The sequence below is a fragment of the Heptranchias perlo genome, unplaced genomic scaffold, assembly GCF_035084215.1.
Source record: "Heptranchias perlo isolate sHepPer1 unplaced genomic scaffold, sHepPer1.hap1 HAP1_SCAFFOLD_902, whole genome shotgun sequence".
NCBI classification, from domain to species: domain Eukaryota; kingdom Metazoa; phylum Chordata; class Chondrichthyes; order Hexanchiformes; family Hexanchidae; genus Heptranchias; species Heptranchias perlo.
In genome coordinates, this window is record NW_027139943.1 from 61,570 (window position 1) to 76,016 (window position 14,447).

The 14,447-nt window shown below is 58.5% G+C and overlaps 1 protein-coding gene across 1 annotated transcript; it reads right to left on the reverse strand.

Moving 5' to 3' along the window:
- Positions 1–598: 598 nt before the first annotated feature.
- On the reverse strand, positions 599–13,510 carry LOC137319856 (oocyte zinc finger protein XlCOF6.1-like). The gene is given in 5 exon segments (XM_067981770.1): positions 599–2,093; positions 2,096–2,188; positions 2,190–2,458; positions 8,051–8,167; positions 13,205–13,510. Coding segments are annotated over 3 exon segments (786 nt in total). The 5' UTR covers positions 2,385–2,458; positions 8,051–8,167; positions 13,205–13,510; the 3' UTR covers positions 599–1,595.
- Positions 13,511–14,447: the final 937 nt, after the last annotated feature.

Below are 14,447 nucleotides of genomic sequence, written 5' to 3' on the forward strand. Positions count from 1 at the left end.
GATACCGAGACGCCTGGACACACGGGTGCTGTCGCACTTGGGGTCTGTTGCGGAATCCCTCCCCTGGGGGGGTCTCTTCCTCTCTCTCTCTCTCTCGTGGGGGAATCCCTCCCCTGGGGGGTCTCTCCCTCTCTCTCGTGGGGGAATCCCTCCCCTGGGGGGGTCTCTCCCTCTCTCTCTCTCTCTCAGTGGGGGGAATCCCTCCCCTGGGGGGGTCTCTCCCTCTCTCTCTCTCTCTCTCTCTCGTGGGGGGAGTCCCTCCCCTGGGGGGGTCTCTCCCTCTCTCTCTCCCTCTCTCTCGTGGAGGGAATCCCTCCCCTGGGGGGGTCTCTCCCTCTCTCTCTCGTGGGGGGAATCCCTCCCCTGGGGGGGTCTCTCCCTCTCTCTCTCTCTCTCGTGGGGGAATCCCTCCCCTGGGGGGGGTCTCTCCCTCTCTCTCTCGTGGGGGGAATCCCTCCCCTGGGGGGGTCTCTCCCTCTCTCCCTCTCTCTCGTGGGGGGAATCCCTCCCCTGGGGGGGTCTCTCCCTCTCTCCCTCTCTCTCGTGGGGGGAATCCCTCCCCTGGGGGGTCTCTCCCTCTCTCTCTCGTGGGGGGAATCCCTCCCCTGGGGGGGTCTCTCCCTCTCTCTCCCTCTCTCTCGTGGGGGAATCCCTCCCCTGGGGGGTCTCTCCCTCTCTCTCTCTCCCTCATCGGGGGGAGTCTCTCCCCTGGGGGTCTCTCTCGCTCTCTCTCTCTCTCTCGTGGGGGGAATCCCTCCCCTGGGGGGTCTCTCCCTCTCTCTCTCTCTCTCTCGTGGGGGGAGTCCCTCCCCTGGGGGGGTCTCTCCCTCTCTCTCTCTCTCTCTCGTGGGGGGAGTCCCTCCCCTGGGGGGTCTCTCCCTCTCTCTCTCTCTCTCTCTCGTGGGGGGAGTCCCTCCCCTGGGGGGTCTCTCCCTCTCTCTCTCTCTCTCTCGTGGGGGGAGTCCCTCCCCTGGGGGGTCTCTCTCTCTCTCTCTCTCTCTCTCTCGTGGGGGGAGTCCCTCCCCTGGGGGGTCTCTCCCTCTCTCTCTCTCTCCCTCATCGGGGGGAGTCTCTCCCCTGGGGGTCTCTCTCGCTCTCTCTCTCAAGGGGGGAGTCCCTCCCCTTGGTGGGGGTCTCTCCTTCTCACGGAGGGAGTCCCTCCCCTTGTGGGGGGGGTCTCTCTCTTTCGCAGGGGGAGTCCCTCACCCGAGGGGGTCTCTCTCTCTCTCTCTCTCGCCCTCCCTCTCTCCCTCTCTCTCTCCCCCTCTCTCTCTCCCCCTCCCTCTCTCTCTCTCACAGGGGGGAATCCCTCCCCTGGCGGGGGGAGTCTCTCTCTCTCTCGCAGTGGGGGGAGTCCATCCCCCGGGGGAGGGGGTCTTCTCTCCCTCTCTCACGGGGGAAGTCTCTCCCCCGGTGGAGGGGGGCGTCTCTCTCCCTCTCTCCCTCTCCCTCTCTCCCTCTCCCTCCCCCTCCCTCCTCCCTCTCCCTCTCTCCCCCTCTCCCTCTCCCTCTCTCTCCCTCTCTCTCTCCCTCTCTCCCCCCTCCCTCCTCCCTCTCCCCCCACCCCCCCCCCCCGGACCTCCCCCCTGCCTCCCTCAGCGGTGCGTGCGCTGGTGGTTGGTGAGGTGACTCGTGCGGGCGAATGTCTTGCCGCACACGCCGCAGATGAACCTGCTCTCGGGCCCGTGCGTGCGCTCGTGCCTCCGCAGCTTGCCGGCCGTGTAGAACCTCTTGGCGCAGCTCCCGCAGCCGAACGGCCGCTCGCCGGTGTGGATCTGCCGGTGCACGGCCAGCTTGCTGGCGGTGTAGAAGCGCTTGGCGCACAGCGGGCACTGGAAGGGGCGCTCGCCCGTGTGCGTGCGCCCGTGGCGGTTGAGCTCGCTGGAGGTGTAGAAGCGCTTGGCGCACAGCGGGCACTGGAAGGGGCGCTCGCCCGTGTGATAGCGGCGGTGGATCTCCAGCACGGCCAGGCGGCAGAAGCGCTTGCCGCAGACGCCGCACTCGAACGGCCGCTCGCCGGCGTGCGCCCGGCGGTGGCGCACGAGGTCGCCCGTGACGCAGAAGGCCTTGTGGCAGACGGCGCACTCCAGGGGGCCCTGCCCCCCTCCCGGTACTGCTGGTGACGCCGCAGGTTGCTGGCCCGGTTGAAGCGGTTCCCGCAGACGCCGCACTCGAACGGCCGCTCGCCCCGTGTGCACCCGCAGGTGGCGCTCCAGGTGAGAGCGGCAGCTGAAGCCCTTCTCGCAGACGGCGCAGTGGCAGGCCGGGGGCTCCGTCAGGTGGCAGGGCCCGCCCTCTCCGCCCGTCCCCGACGCCCCTTCCTCGTCCTCGTCCTCCTCCTCCTCCTCCTCCTCCTCAGGATCCTCCTCGTGCTCCGGCTCCATCCGTCGGCGGGGGGGCAGGGGGGGGGGATGATGATGGGGGAAACGCGCGCCGCCTCCCGCAGTCGAATGGCCGCCTAGACACGCACACACACACACACACACGGACGCACACACAAAAGGACAGACCCGCGTTAAGACCACGACTTTAACTTGGTGTGAAAGTATCCCCTCCCCCCGCCACCGCCGGCCCGCCACTGCCAAAGGCGCTTCGTCAGGCCTCGAGGGGCTGGAATGGCCTCCTCCTATCACTGAGTAACAGGCCTCGAGGGGCTGAATGGCCTCCTCCTGTCCCTGTGTAACAGGCCCAGAGGGGCTGAATGGCCTCCTCCTGTTCCTGAGCAACAGGCCTCGAGGGGCTGAATGGCCTCCTCCTATCCCTGAGTAACAGGCCTTGAGGGGCTGAACGGCCTCCTCCTGTTCCTGTGTAACAGGCTCGAGGGGCTGAATGGGCCTCCTCCTGTTCCTGTGTAACAGGCTCGAGGGCTGAATGGCCCTCCTCCTGTTCCTGTGTAACAGACTCGAGGGGGAATGAATGGGCCTCCTCCTGTTCCTGAGTAACAGGCTCGAGGGGCTGAATGGGCCTCCTCCTGTTCCTGTGTAACAGGCTCGAGGGGCTGAATGGCCTCCTCCTGTTCCTGTGTAACAGGCTCGAGGGGCTGAATGGGCCTCCTCCTGTTCCTGTGTAACAGGCTCGAGGGGCTGAATGGCCCTCCTCCTGTTCCTGTGTAACAGGCTCGAGGGGCTGAACGGCCTCCTCCTGATCCTGAGTAACAGGCTCGAGGGGACTGAATGGCCTCCTCCTATCCCTGAGTAACAGGCCTCGAGGGGCTGAACGGCCTCCTCCTGTTCCTGTGTAACAGCCTCGAGGGGCTGAACGGCCTCCTCCTGTTCCTGTGTAACAGCCTCGAGGGGCTGAATGGCCTCCTCCTGTCCCAGATTACGACACTGACCACACTTTAAACTTACTCCCTCGATCGTAAAGTGCTCTGGGACGTCCTGAGACGGTGAGACGGGTCGGGAGGAGTCCCAGTCCTCGACTCCCTCTCCCCTCCCCTTTTCCTCTCTCTCTCCCCCCCCTCTTTGTCTCCTGTTCCCCGATGGGGGTTTCACATCACCACCCATTGATACCGGGCCCTTTAACAGAGTAAAGACGTCCCCGGACCCCCCCCCACCTGGGGCTGGAGGCAACGGGGGAGCGAAGGGAATCGGGGGACGAGACCTTCAGAAATAGGAGCAGGAGGAGGCCACTCGGCCCCTCGAGCCCTGCTCCCCCATTCCATCAGATCATGGCTGATCTTCTCCCTCAACTCCTCTTTCCCGCCCGATCCCCGTATCCCTCGACTCCCCCAGAGTCCAAATATCCATCGATCTCAGCCTTGAATATACTCAACGTCTGAGCATCCACGGCCCTCTGGGGGAGAGAAACAGTTTTGGGGATTGATACAGGGCTATGGGGAGAGAGTGGGGCAGTGGGATTAGTTTGGGGATTGATACAGGACTAAGGGGAGAGAGTGGGGCAGTGGGATTAGTTTGGGGATTGATACAGGACTATGGGGAGAGAGTGGGGCAGTGGGATTAGTTTGGGGATTGATACAGGACTATGGGGAGAGAGTGGGGCAGTGGGATTAGTTTGGGGATTGATACAGGACTATGGGGAGAGAGTGGGGCAGTGGGATTAGTTTGGGGATTGATACAGGACTATGGGGAGGGAGCGGGGCAGTGGGATTAGTTTGGGGATTGATACAGGACTATGGGGAGAGAGCGGGGCAGTGGGATTAGTTTGGGATTGATACAGGACTATGGGGAGAGAGCGGGGCAGTGGGATTAGTTTGGGATTGATACAGGACTATGGGGAGAGAGGGGGGCAGTGGGATTAGTTTGGGGATTGATACAGGACTATGGGGAGAGAGGGGGGCAGTGGGATTAGTTTGGGGATTGATACAGGACTATGGGGAGAGAGCGGGCAGTGGGATTAGTTTGGGATTGATACAGGACTATGGGGAGAGAGTGGGGCAGTGGGATTAGTTTGGGGATTGATACAGGGCTATGGGGAGAGAGCGGGGCAGTGGGATTAGTTTGGGGATTGATACAGGGCTATGGGAGAGAGTGGGGCAGTGGATTAGTTTGGGATTGATACAGGGCGATGGGGAGAGAGTGGGGCAGTGGGATTAGTTTGGGGATTGATACAGGACTATGGGAGAGAGTGGGGCAGTGGGATTAGTTTGGGGATTGATACAGGGCTATGGGGAGAGAGTGGGGCAGTGGATTAGTTTGGGGATTGATACAGGGCTATGGGGAGAGAGTGGGGCAGTGGGATTAGTTTGGGATTGATACAGGGTTATGGGGAGAGAGTGGGGCAGTGGGATTAGTTTGGGGATTCATACAGGACTATGGGGAGAGAGTGGGGCAGTGGGATTAGTTTGGGGATTGATACAGGACTATGGGGAGAGAGTGGGGCAGTGGGATTATTTGTGGATTGATACAGGACTATGGGGAGAGAGCGGGGCAGTGGGATCAGTTTGGGGATTGATACAGGACTATGGGGAGAGAGTGGGGCAGTGGGATTAGTTTGGGGATTGATACAGGGCTATGGGGAGAGAGTGGGGCAGTGGGATTAGTTTGGGGATTGATACAGGACTATGGGGAGAGAGTGGGGCAGTGGGATTATTTGTGGATTGATACAGGACTATGGGGAGAGAGCGGGCAGTGGGATCAGTTTGGGGATTGATACAGGACTATGGGGAGAGAGTGGGGCAGTGGGATTAGTTTGGGGATTGATACAGGGCTATGGGGAGAGAGTGGGCAGTGGGATTAGTTTGGGGATTGATGCAGGACTATGGGGAGAGAGTGGGCAGTGGGATCAGTTTGGGGATTGATACAGGGCTATGAGGAGAGAGTGGGCAGTGGGATTAGTTTGGGGATTGATACAGGGCTATGGGGAGAGAGTGGGGCAGTGGGATTAGTTTGGGGATTGATACAGGACTATGGGGAGAGAGTGGGGCAGTGGGATTAGTTTGGGGATTGATACAGGACTATGGGGAGAGAGCGGGGCAGTGGGATTAGTTTGGGGATTGATACAGGGCTATGGGGAGAGAGCGGGGCAGTGGGATTAGTTTGGGGATTGATACAGGGCTATGGGGAGAGAGTGGGGCAGTGGGATTAGTTTGGGGATTGATACAGGACTATGGGGAGAGAGTGGGCAGTGGGATTAGTTTGGGGATTGATACAGGACTATGGGGAGAGAGTGGGGCAGTGGGATTAGTTTGGGATTGATACAGGACTATGGGGAGAGAGCGGGGCAGTGGGATTAGTTTGGGGATTGATACAGGGCTATGGGGAGAGAGTGGGGCAGTGGGATTAGTTTGGGGATTGATACAGGACTATGGGGAGGGAGCGGGGCAGTGGGATTAGTTTGGGGATTGATACAGGACTATGGGGAGAGAGTGGGGCAGTGGGATTAGTTTGGGGATTGATACAGGACTATGGGGAGAGAGTGGGGCAGTGGGATTAGTTTGGGGATTGATACAGGGCTATGGGGAGAGAGTGGGGCAGTGGGATTAGTTTGGGATTGATACAGGGCGATGGGGAGAGAGTGGGGCAGTGGGATTAGTTTGGGATTGATACAGGACTATGGGGAGAGAGTGGGGCAGTGGGATTAGTTTGGGATTGATACAGGACTATGGGGAGAGAGTGGGGCAGTGGGATTAGTTTGGGGATTGATACAGGGCTATGGGGAGAGAGTGGGGCAGTGGGATTAGTTTGGGATTGATACAGGACTATGGGGAGAGAGTGGGGCAGTGGGATTAGTTTGGGGATTGATACAGGACTATGGGGAGAGAGTGGGGCAGTGGGATTAGTTTGGGATTGATACAGGGCTATGGGGAGAGAGCGGGGCAGTGGGATTAGTTTGGGGATTGATACAGGACTATGGGGAGAGAGTGGGCAGTGGGATTAGTTTGGGGATTGATACAGGGCTATGGGGAGAGAGTGGGGCAGTGGGATTAGTTTGGGGATTGATACAGGGCTATGGGGAGAGAGTGGGGCAGTGGGATTAGTTTGGGATTGATACTGGGCTATGGGGAGAGAGCGGGGCAGTGGGATTAGTTTGGGATTGATACAGGGCTATGGGGAGAGAGTGGGGCAGTGGGATTAGTTTTGGGATTGATACAGGACTATGGGAGAGAGTGGGGCAGTGGGATTAGTTTGGGGATTGATACAGGACTATGGGGAGAGAGTGGGGCAGTGGGATTAGTTTGGGGATTGATACAGGACTATGGGGAGAGAGTGGGGCAGTGGGATTAGTTTGGGGATTGATACAGGGCTATGGGGAGAGAGTGGGGCAGTGGGATTAGTTTGGGGATTGATACAGGACTATGGGGAGAGAGTGGGGCAGTGGGATTAGTTTGGGGATTGATACAGGGCTATGGGGAGAGAGTGGGGCAGTGGGATTAGTTTGGGGATTGATACAGGACTATGGGGAGAGAGCGGGGCAGTGGGATTAGTTTGGGGATTGATACAGGGCTATGGGGAGAGAGTGGGGCAGTGGGATTAGTTTGGGGATTGATACAGGACTATGGGGAGAGCGGGACAGTGGGATTAGTTTGGGGATTGATACAGGACTATGGGAGAGAGTGGGGCAGTGGGATTAGTTTGGGGATTGATACAGGACTATGGGAGAGAGTGGGGCAGTGGGATTAGTTTGGGGATTGATACAGGACTATGGGGAGAGAGTGGGGCAGTGGGATTAGTTTGGGGATTGATACAGGACTATGGGGAGAGAGTGGGGCAGTGGGATTAGTTTGGGGATTGATACAGGGCTATGGGAGAGAGCGGGGCAGTGGGATTAGTTTGGGGATTGATACAGGACTATGGGGAGAGAGTGGATATGGGGAGAGAGTGGGGCAGTGGGATTAGTTTGGGATTGATACTGGGCTATGGGGAGAGAGTGGGGCAGTGGGATTAGTTTGGGGATTGATACAGGACTATGGGGAGAGAGTGGGGCAGTGGGATTAGTTTGGGGATTGATACAGGACTATGGGGAGAGAGTGGGGCAGTGGGATTAGTTTGGGGATTGATACAGGGCTATGGGGAGAGAGTGGGGCAGTGGGATTAGTTTGGGGATTGATACAGGACTATGGGGAGAGAGTGGGGCAGTGGGATTAGTTTGGGGATTGATACAGGGCTATGAGGAGAGAGTGGGGCAGTGGGATTAGTTTGGGGATTGATACAGGACTATGGGGAGAGAGTGGGGCAGTGGGATTAGTTTGGGGATTGATACAGGACTATGGGGAGAGAGTGGGGCAGTGGGATTAGTTTGGGATTGATACAGGACTATGGGGAGAGAGTGGGGCAGTGGGATTAGTTTGGGGATTGATACAGGACTATGGGGAGAGAGTGGGGCAGTGGGATTAGTTTGGGGATTGATACAGGGCTATGGGGAGAGAGTGGGGCAGTGGGATTAGTTTGGGGATTGATACAGGACTATGGGGAGAGAGTGGGGCAGTGGGATTAGTTTGGGGATTGATACAGGACTATGGGGAGAGAGGGGGGCAGTGGGATTAGTTTGGGGATTGATACAGGACTATGGGGAGAGAGCGGGGCTGGGTGATTATTATGGGATTGATACAGGAGCCGCCTCCCTCTAATGCTCAGTTAAAACCCCTCACCTGGCGAGCTGTGATGTCGTGCCCTGTCTCTCCGATCTCCTGCAGAGCCCTTCCTCCCGCTGCAATGGCTGACTTTCCGTTCCACTCTCCGTCGGGGAGGGGGCCGCGCCTGGATTCCTGCGGGAAAAATTCCCAATGAGACACGATGCCGATCTCTGCCCGGGACACTCCGACGCGATTGTGACTGAGCTGGTTCACCGGAGGCAAAAGTCGAAACACTCAATTCAACTACAAACGTGCTCTCAATTGGGGACAGATAGTTTATGACCCTAACCCCCCGCCCCTCCCACATCCCTCTTTCCCTCCGGACCTGTCTGTGATATGATTCAACGTTTAATTGACGACTGTTACTGAGCTGGGTCACTGGAGGGAAAAATCGAGGCACTCAATTCAACTACAAACGTGCTCTTTTTCGTTCGGACAGATTTTTACCCGAACACGGGAGTGTACAGTGGAACCTGTATCATCGTCCACTAAAAACAGTCTCTCCCTTGGTGATCTACTCTTAACAAAACCCTTCATAATTTTAAACCCCTCTATTAAATCTCCCCTCAACCTCCTCTCCTTTGAGGAGAACAACCCCAGTCTCTCCTCCGCACAATCGGAGGGTCAGTACCGAGGGAGGGCCGCACTGTCGGATGGTCAGTGCCGAGGGAGCGCCGCACTGTCGGAGGGTCAGTACTGAGGGAGGGCCGCACTGTCGGAGGGTCAGTACTGAGGGAGCGCCGCACTGTCGGAGGGTCAGTACCGAGGGAGGGCCGCACAATCGGAGGGTCAGTACTGAGGGAGCGCCGCACTGTCGGAGGGTCAGTGCCGAGGGAGCGCCGCACTGTCCGACGGTCGGTACCGAGGGAGCGCTGCACTGTCGGAGGGTCAGTGCCGAGGGAGCGCCGCACTGTCGGAGGGTCAGTGCCGAGGGAGGGCCGCACTGTCGGAGGGTCGGTACCGAGGGAGGGCCGCACTGTCGGAGGGTCAGTACTGAGGGAGGGCCGCACTGTCGGAGGGTCAGTACTGAGGGAGCGCCGCACTTTCGGAGGGTCGGTACTGAGGGAGGGCCGCACTGTCGGAGGGTCAGTACTGAGGGAGCGCCGCACTGTCGGAGGGTCGGTACTGAGGGAGCGCCGCACTGTCGGAGGGTCAGTACTGAGGGAGGGCCGCACTGTCGGAGGGTCAGTACTGAGGGAGCGCCGCGCTGTCGGAGGGTCGGTACTGAGGGAGTGCTGCACTGTCGGAGGGTCAGTACTGAGGGAGGGCCGCACTGTCGGAGGGTCAGTACTGAGGGAGCGCTGCACTGTCGGAGGGTCAGTACTGAGGGAGCGCCGCACTGTCGGAGGGTCAGTACTGAGGGAGGGCCGCACTGTCGGAGGGTCGGTACTGAGGGAGCGCCGCACTGTCGGAGGGTCAGTACCGAGGGAGCGCCGCACTGTCGGAGGGTCAGTACTGAGGGAGCGCCGCACTGTCGGAGGGTCGGTACTGAGGGAGCGCTGCACTGTCGGAGGGTCAGTACTGAGGGAGCGCCGCACTGTCGGAGGGTCAGTACTGAGGGAGCGCCGCACTGTCGGAGGGTCAGTACTGAGGGAGCGCCGCACTGTCGGAGGGTCAGTACCGAGGGAGCGCCGCACTGTCGGAGGGTCAGTACTGAGGGAGCACCGCACTGTCGGAGGGTCAGTACTGAGGGAGCGCCACACTGTCGGAGGGTCAGTACTGAGGGAGGGCCGCACTGTCGGAGGGTCAGTACTGAGGGAGCGCTGCACTGTCGGAGGGTCAGTACTGAGGGAGCGCTGCACTGTCGGAGGGTCGGTACTGAGGGAGCGCCGCACTGTCGGAGGGTCAGTACCGAGGGAGCGCCGCACTGTCGGAGGGTCAGTACCGAGGGAGCGCTGCACTGTCGGAGGGTCAGTACTGAGGGAGGGCCGAGGGACTCCGACTGGACAGATATGAACAGAAGCAGGCGAGCAGAGGCCCCTCCCAGCGGGACAACAGAGGAGAGGCGTTGAACGAGGACGGTGTGGTCACTGAGACAGGTGGAGGAGGGCGAGGAGGAGGGACAGTTTATTCTGGCCAAAGAGGGAGGTTTTAAGGAGCGTCTTAAAGGAGGAGAGAGAGGGGGCGGAGAGGGCTGAGGGAGGGAATTCCAGAGAGAGGGGGGCACAGGGGGCGATGGGGGGAATGGGGAAAGGGGGAATGGGACTGAGGGGGGAGATCTTTCAGAGAGAGGGGGGCACAGGGGGTGATGGGGGGAATGGGGAAAGGGGGAATGGGACTGAGGGGAGAGATCTTTCAGAGAGAGGGGGGCACAGGGGGCGATGGGGGGAATGGGGAAAGGGGGAATGGGACTGAGGAGGGAGAGATCTTTCAGAGAGAGAGGGGGGCACAGGGGGCGATGGGGGGAATGGGGAAATGGGACTGAGGGGAGATCTTTCAGAGAGAGAGGGGCACAGGGGGTGATGGGGGGAATGGGGAAAGAGGGAATGGGACTGAGGAGAGAGATCTTTCAGAGAGAGAGGGGGGCACAGGGGGTGATGGGGGGAATGGGGAAAGGGGGAATGGGACTGAGGGGAGAGATCGTTCAGAGAGAGGGGGGCACAGGGGGTGATGGGGGGAATGGGGAAAGGGGGAATGGGCTGAGGGAAGAGATCTTTCAGAGAGAGAGGCACAGGGGGCGATGGGGGGAATGGGGAAAGGGGGGAATGGGACTGAGGGGAGAGATCTTTCAGAGAGAGAGGGGCACAGGGGGTGATGGGGGGAATGGGGAAAGGGGGAATGGGACTGAGGGGGGAGATCTTTCAGAGAGAGAGGGGCACAGGGGGTGATGGGGGGAATGGGGAAAGGGGGAATGGGACTGAGGGGGGAGATCTTTCAGAGAGAGGGGGGCACAGGGGGTGATGGGGGGGAATGGGGAAAGAGGGAATGGGACTGAGGGGGGAGATCTTTCAGAGAGAGAGGGGACACAGGGGGTGATGGGGGGAATGGGGAATGGGACTGAGGGGAGATCTTTCAGAGAGAGAGGGGGGCACAGGGGGTGATGGGGGGAATGGGGAAAGGGGGAATGGGACTGAGGGGAGAGATCTTTCAGAGAGAGAGGGGACACAGGGGGTGATGGGGGGAATGGGGAAAGGGGGAATGGGACTGAGGGGGGAGATCTTTCAGAGAGAGGGGGGACGCGGGGGGTGATGGGGGGAATGAGGGAATGGGACTGAGGGGGGGAGATCTTTCAGAGAGAGAGGGGGGGCACAGGGGGTGATGGGGGGAATGGGGAAAGGGGGAATGGGACTGAGGGGAGAGATCGTTCAGAGAGAGGGGGGCACAGGGGGTGATGGGGGGAATGGGGAAAGGGGGGAATGGGACTGAGGGGGGAGATCTTTCAGAGAGAGGGGGGCACAGGGGCTGATGGGGGGAATGGGGAAAGGGGGAATGGGACTGAGGGGAGAGATCGTTCAGAGAGGAGGGGGGCACAGGGGGTGATGGGGGGAATGGGGGAAAGGGGGAATGGGACTGAGGGGGGAGATCTTTCAGAGAGAGAGGGACACGGGGGTGATGGGGGGAATGGGGAAAGGGGGAATGGGCTGAGGGAAGAGATCTTTCAGAGAGAGGGGGACACAGGGGGGTGATGGGGGGGAATGGGACTGAGGGGAGAGATCTTTCAGAGAGAGAGGGGCACAGGGGGTGATGGGGTGAATGGGGAAAGGGGGAATGGGACTGAGGGGAGATCTCCCTCCGACCGTCCCCCTCTCTCTCTCCGTTCCTCTCCCCCTCCCTCCATCTCCTTCCCTTTCGCCCTTCCCTCCCTTCCCTCCCCTCCGTCCCTCACTCCCTCTCTCTCCCTCCATCCCTCACTCCCTCTCTCTCCCTCCATCCCTCACTCCCTCTCTCTCCGTCCGTCCCTCCCTCCCTCACTCCCTCTCTCTCCCTCCATCCCTCACTCCCTCTCTCTCCCTCCATCCCTCACTCCCTCTCTCTCCGTCCGTCCCTCACTCCCTCTCTCTCCGTCCGTCCCTCACTCCCTCTCTCTCTTTCTCTGCCCCTCCCTCACTCCCTCTCTTTATCCATACCTCCCTCCCTCCCTCCCTCTCTCTCTCCGTCCCTCCCTCCCTCCCTCTCTCTCTCCGTCCCTCCCTCCCTCCCTCTCTCTCTCCGTCCCTCCCTCCCTCCCTCCCTCTCTCTCTCCTTCCCTCCCTCCCTCCCTCCCTTTCTCTCTCCGTCCCTCCCTCCCTCCCTTTCTCTCTCCGTCCCTCCCTCCCTCCCTCTCTCTCTCCGTCACTCCCTCCCTCCCTCCGTCCCTCCCTCTCTCCCTCTCTCTCTCCGTCCCTCCCTCCCTCCCCCTCTCCATCCCTCTCTGTCACTCTTTCCCTCCTTCCCCCTCTCCATCCCCCTCTCCCTCCTCCCCCTCTCTCTTCCCCCTCTCTCCCTCTCTCTCTCTGTCCCCCTCTCTCCCCCTCCCTCTCTGTCTCTCTCTCCCTCTCCCCCCTCTCTCTCTGTCTCTTTCTCCCTCTCTCTGTCTCTCTCCCCCTCCCTCTCTTTCTCTCTCTCTGTCTCCCTCTCTCTCTCTCTCTGTCTCTCTCCCCCTCTCCCTCTCTCTCCCTCTCCCTCCCTCTCTCTCTCTCTCCCTCTCTCTCCCTCTCCCCCCTCTCCCTCTCCCTCCCTCTCCCCCCTCTCCCTCTCCCCCTCTCTCTCCCTCCCTCTCCCCCCCTCTCTCTCTCTCCCCCTCTCTCTCAGTCTCCCTCTCCCCCCTCTCCCCCTCTCCCCCCCTCTCTCTCTCTCCCCCTCTCTCTCTGTCTCCCTCTCCCCCCTCTCCCTCTCCCCCCTCTCCCTCTCCCCCCCTCTCTCCCCCCTCTCCCTCTCCCCCCCTCTCTCTCTCCTCCCTCTCCCTCTCCCTCCCTCTCCCCCCTCTCCCTCTCCCCCTCTCTCTCTCTCCCTCTCCCCCCTCCCTCTATCTCCCTCTCCCCCCTCTCCCTCTCCCCCCCTCTCTCTCTCCCTCTCCCTCCCTCTCTCTCTCTCTCCCTCTCCCCCCTCCCTCTATCTCCCTCTCCCCCTCTCTCTCTCCCCTCTCCCCCCTCTCCCTCTCCCCCCTCTCTCTCTCCCCCTCTCCCTCTCTGCCCTGTTAATCCTCCCCCCTCTCACACACTGTCCATGAAGCAGTTCGAATCCACCTACCAGTGATGTGGGGCCTCGTAGTCTCTTTGTCCAGTCTCAGGCCCTGAACACTGCAGCAGTCCCTCTCCCCTGATCAGCCCAGGCTCTCTCTCTCTCTCTCTCTCTCCCACCTTCCCTCTCTCTCCCACCCAACACACCACCCACCCAGCCTCTTCACACAGACTGCAAACTGCACACCAGGGTGGGGAGAGAGAGACAATAGGAACCCAGGGAGGGGGTGGGGAGAGAGAGACAGACTGCAAACCGAGCTCAGTCTACAATGGCTTCCCCATTAATCTGCACACTCACTGCCTGCAAACTCGCACACAACACATAGAGGACGAGCAGCACCGCAGGGAAGGCTGGGAGAGGCAGGCGCCATGACTGGGCTGGGATTCGCCTCCCAAGGACAGCTCGTCCAGCAACCCTGGATCATTCAATGGACAGACCAGGGATCCTCGATCATTGAACAGACCGATCGTTGATTAAAATTAATCAGATATCAATCTGATCCTCGATCATTGAACAGACCGATCGTTGATTAAAATTAATCAGATATCAATCTGATCCTCGATCATTGAACAGACTGATCTTTGATTTATATTAATTAGATATTATTCTGATCCTCGATCATTGAACAGACCGATCGTTGATTAAAATTAATCAGATATCAATCTGATCCTCGATCATTGAATAGACTGATCGTTGATTAAAATTAATCAGATATCAATCTGATCCTCGATCATTGAACAGACCGATCGTTGATTAAAATTAATCAGATATTATTCTGATCATCTATCATTGAATAGACTGATCTTTGATTTATATTAATTACATATTATTCTGATCATCGATCATTGAACAGACTGATCTTTGATTTATATTAATTAGATATTATTCTGATCATCTATCATTGAACAGACTGATCTTTGATTTATATTAATTAGATATTATTCAGATCATCTATCATTGAACAGACTGATCTTTGATTAAAATTAATTCGATATTATTCTGATCATCTATCATTGAACAGACTGATCTTTGATTTATATTAATTTGATATTATTCTGATCATCGATCATTGAATAGACTGATTTTGATTTATATTAATTAGATATTATTCTGATCATCGATCATTGAATAGACTGATCTTTGATTTATATTAATTAGATATTATTCTGATCATCTATCATTGAATAGACTGATCTTTGATTTATATTAATTAGATATTATTCTGATCATCGATCATTGAACAGACTGATCT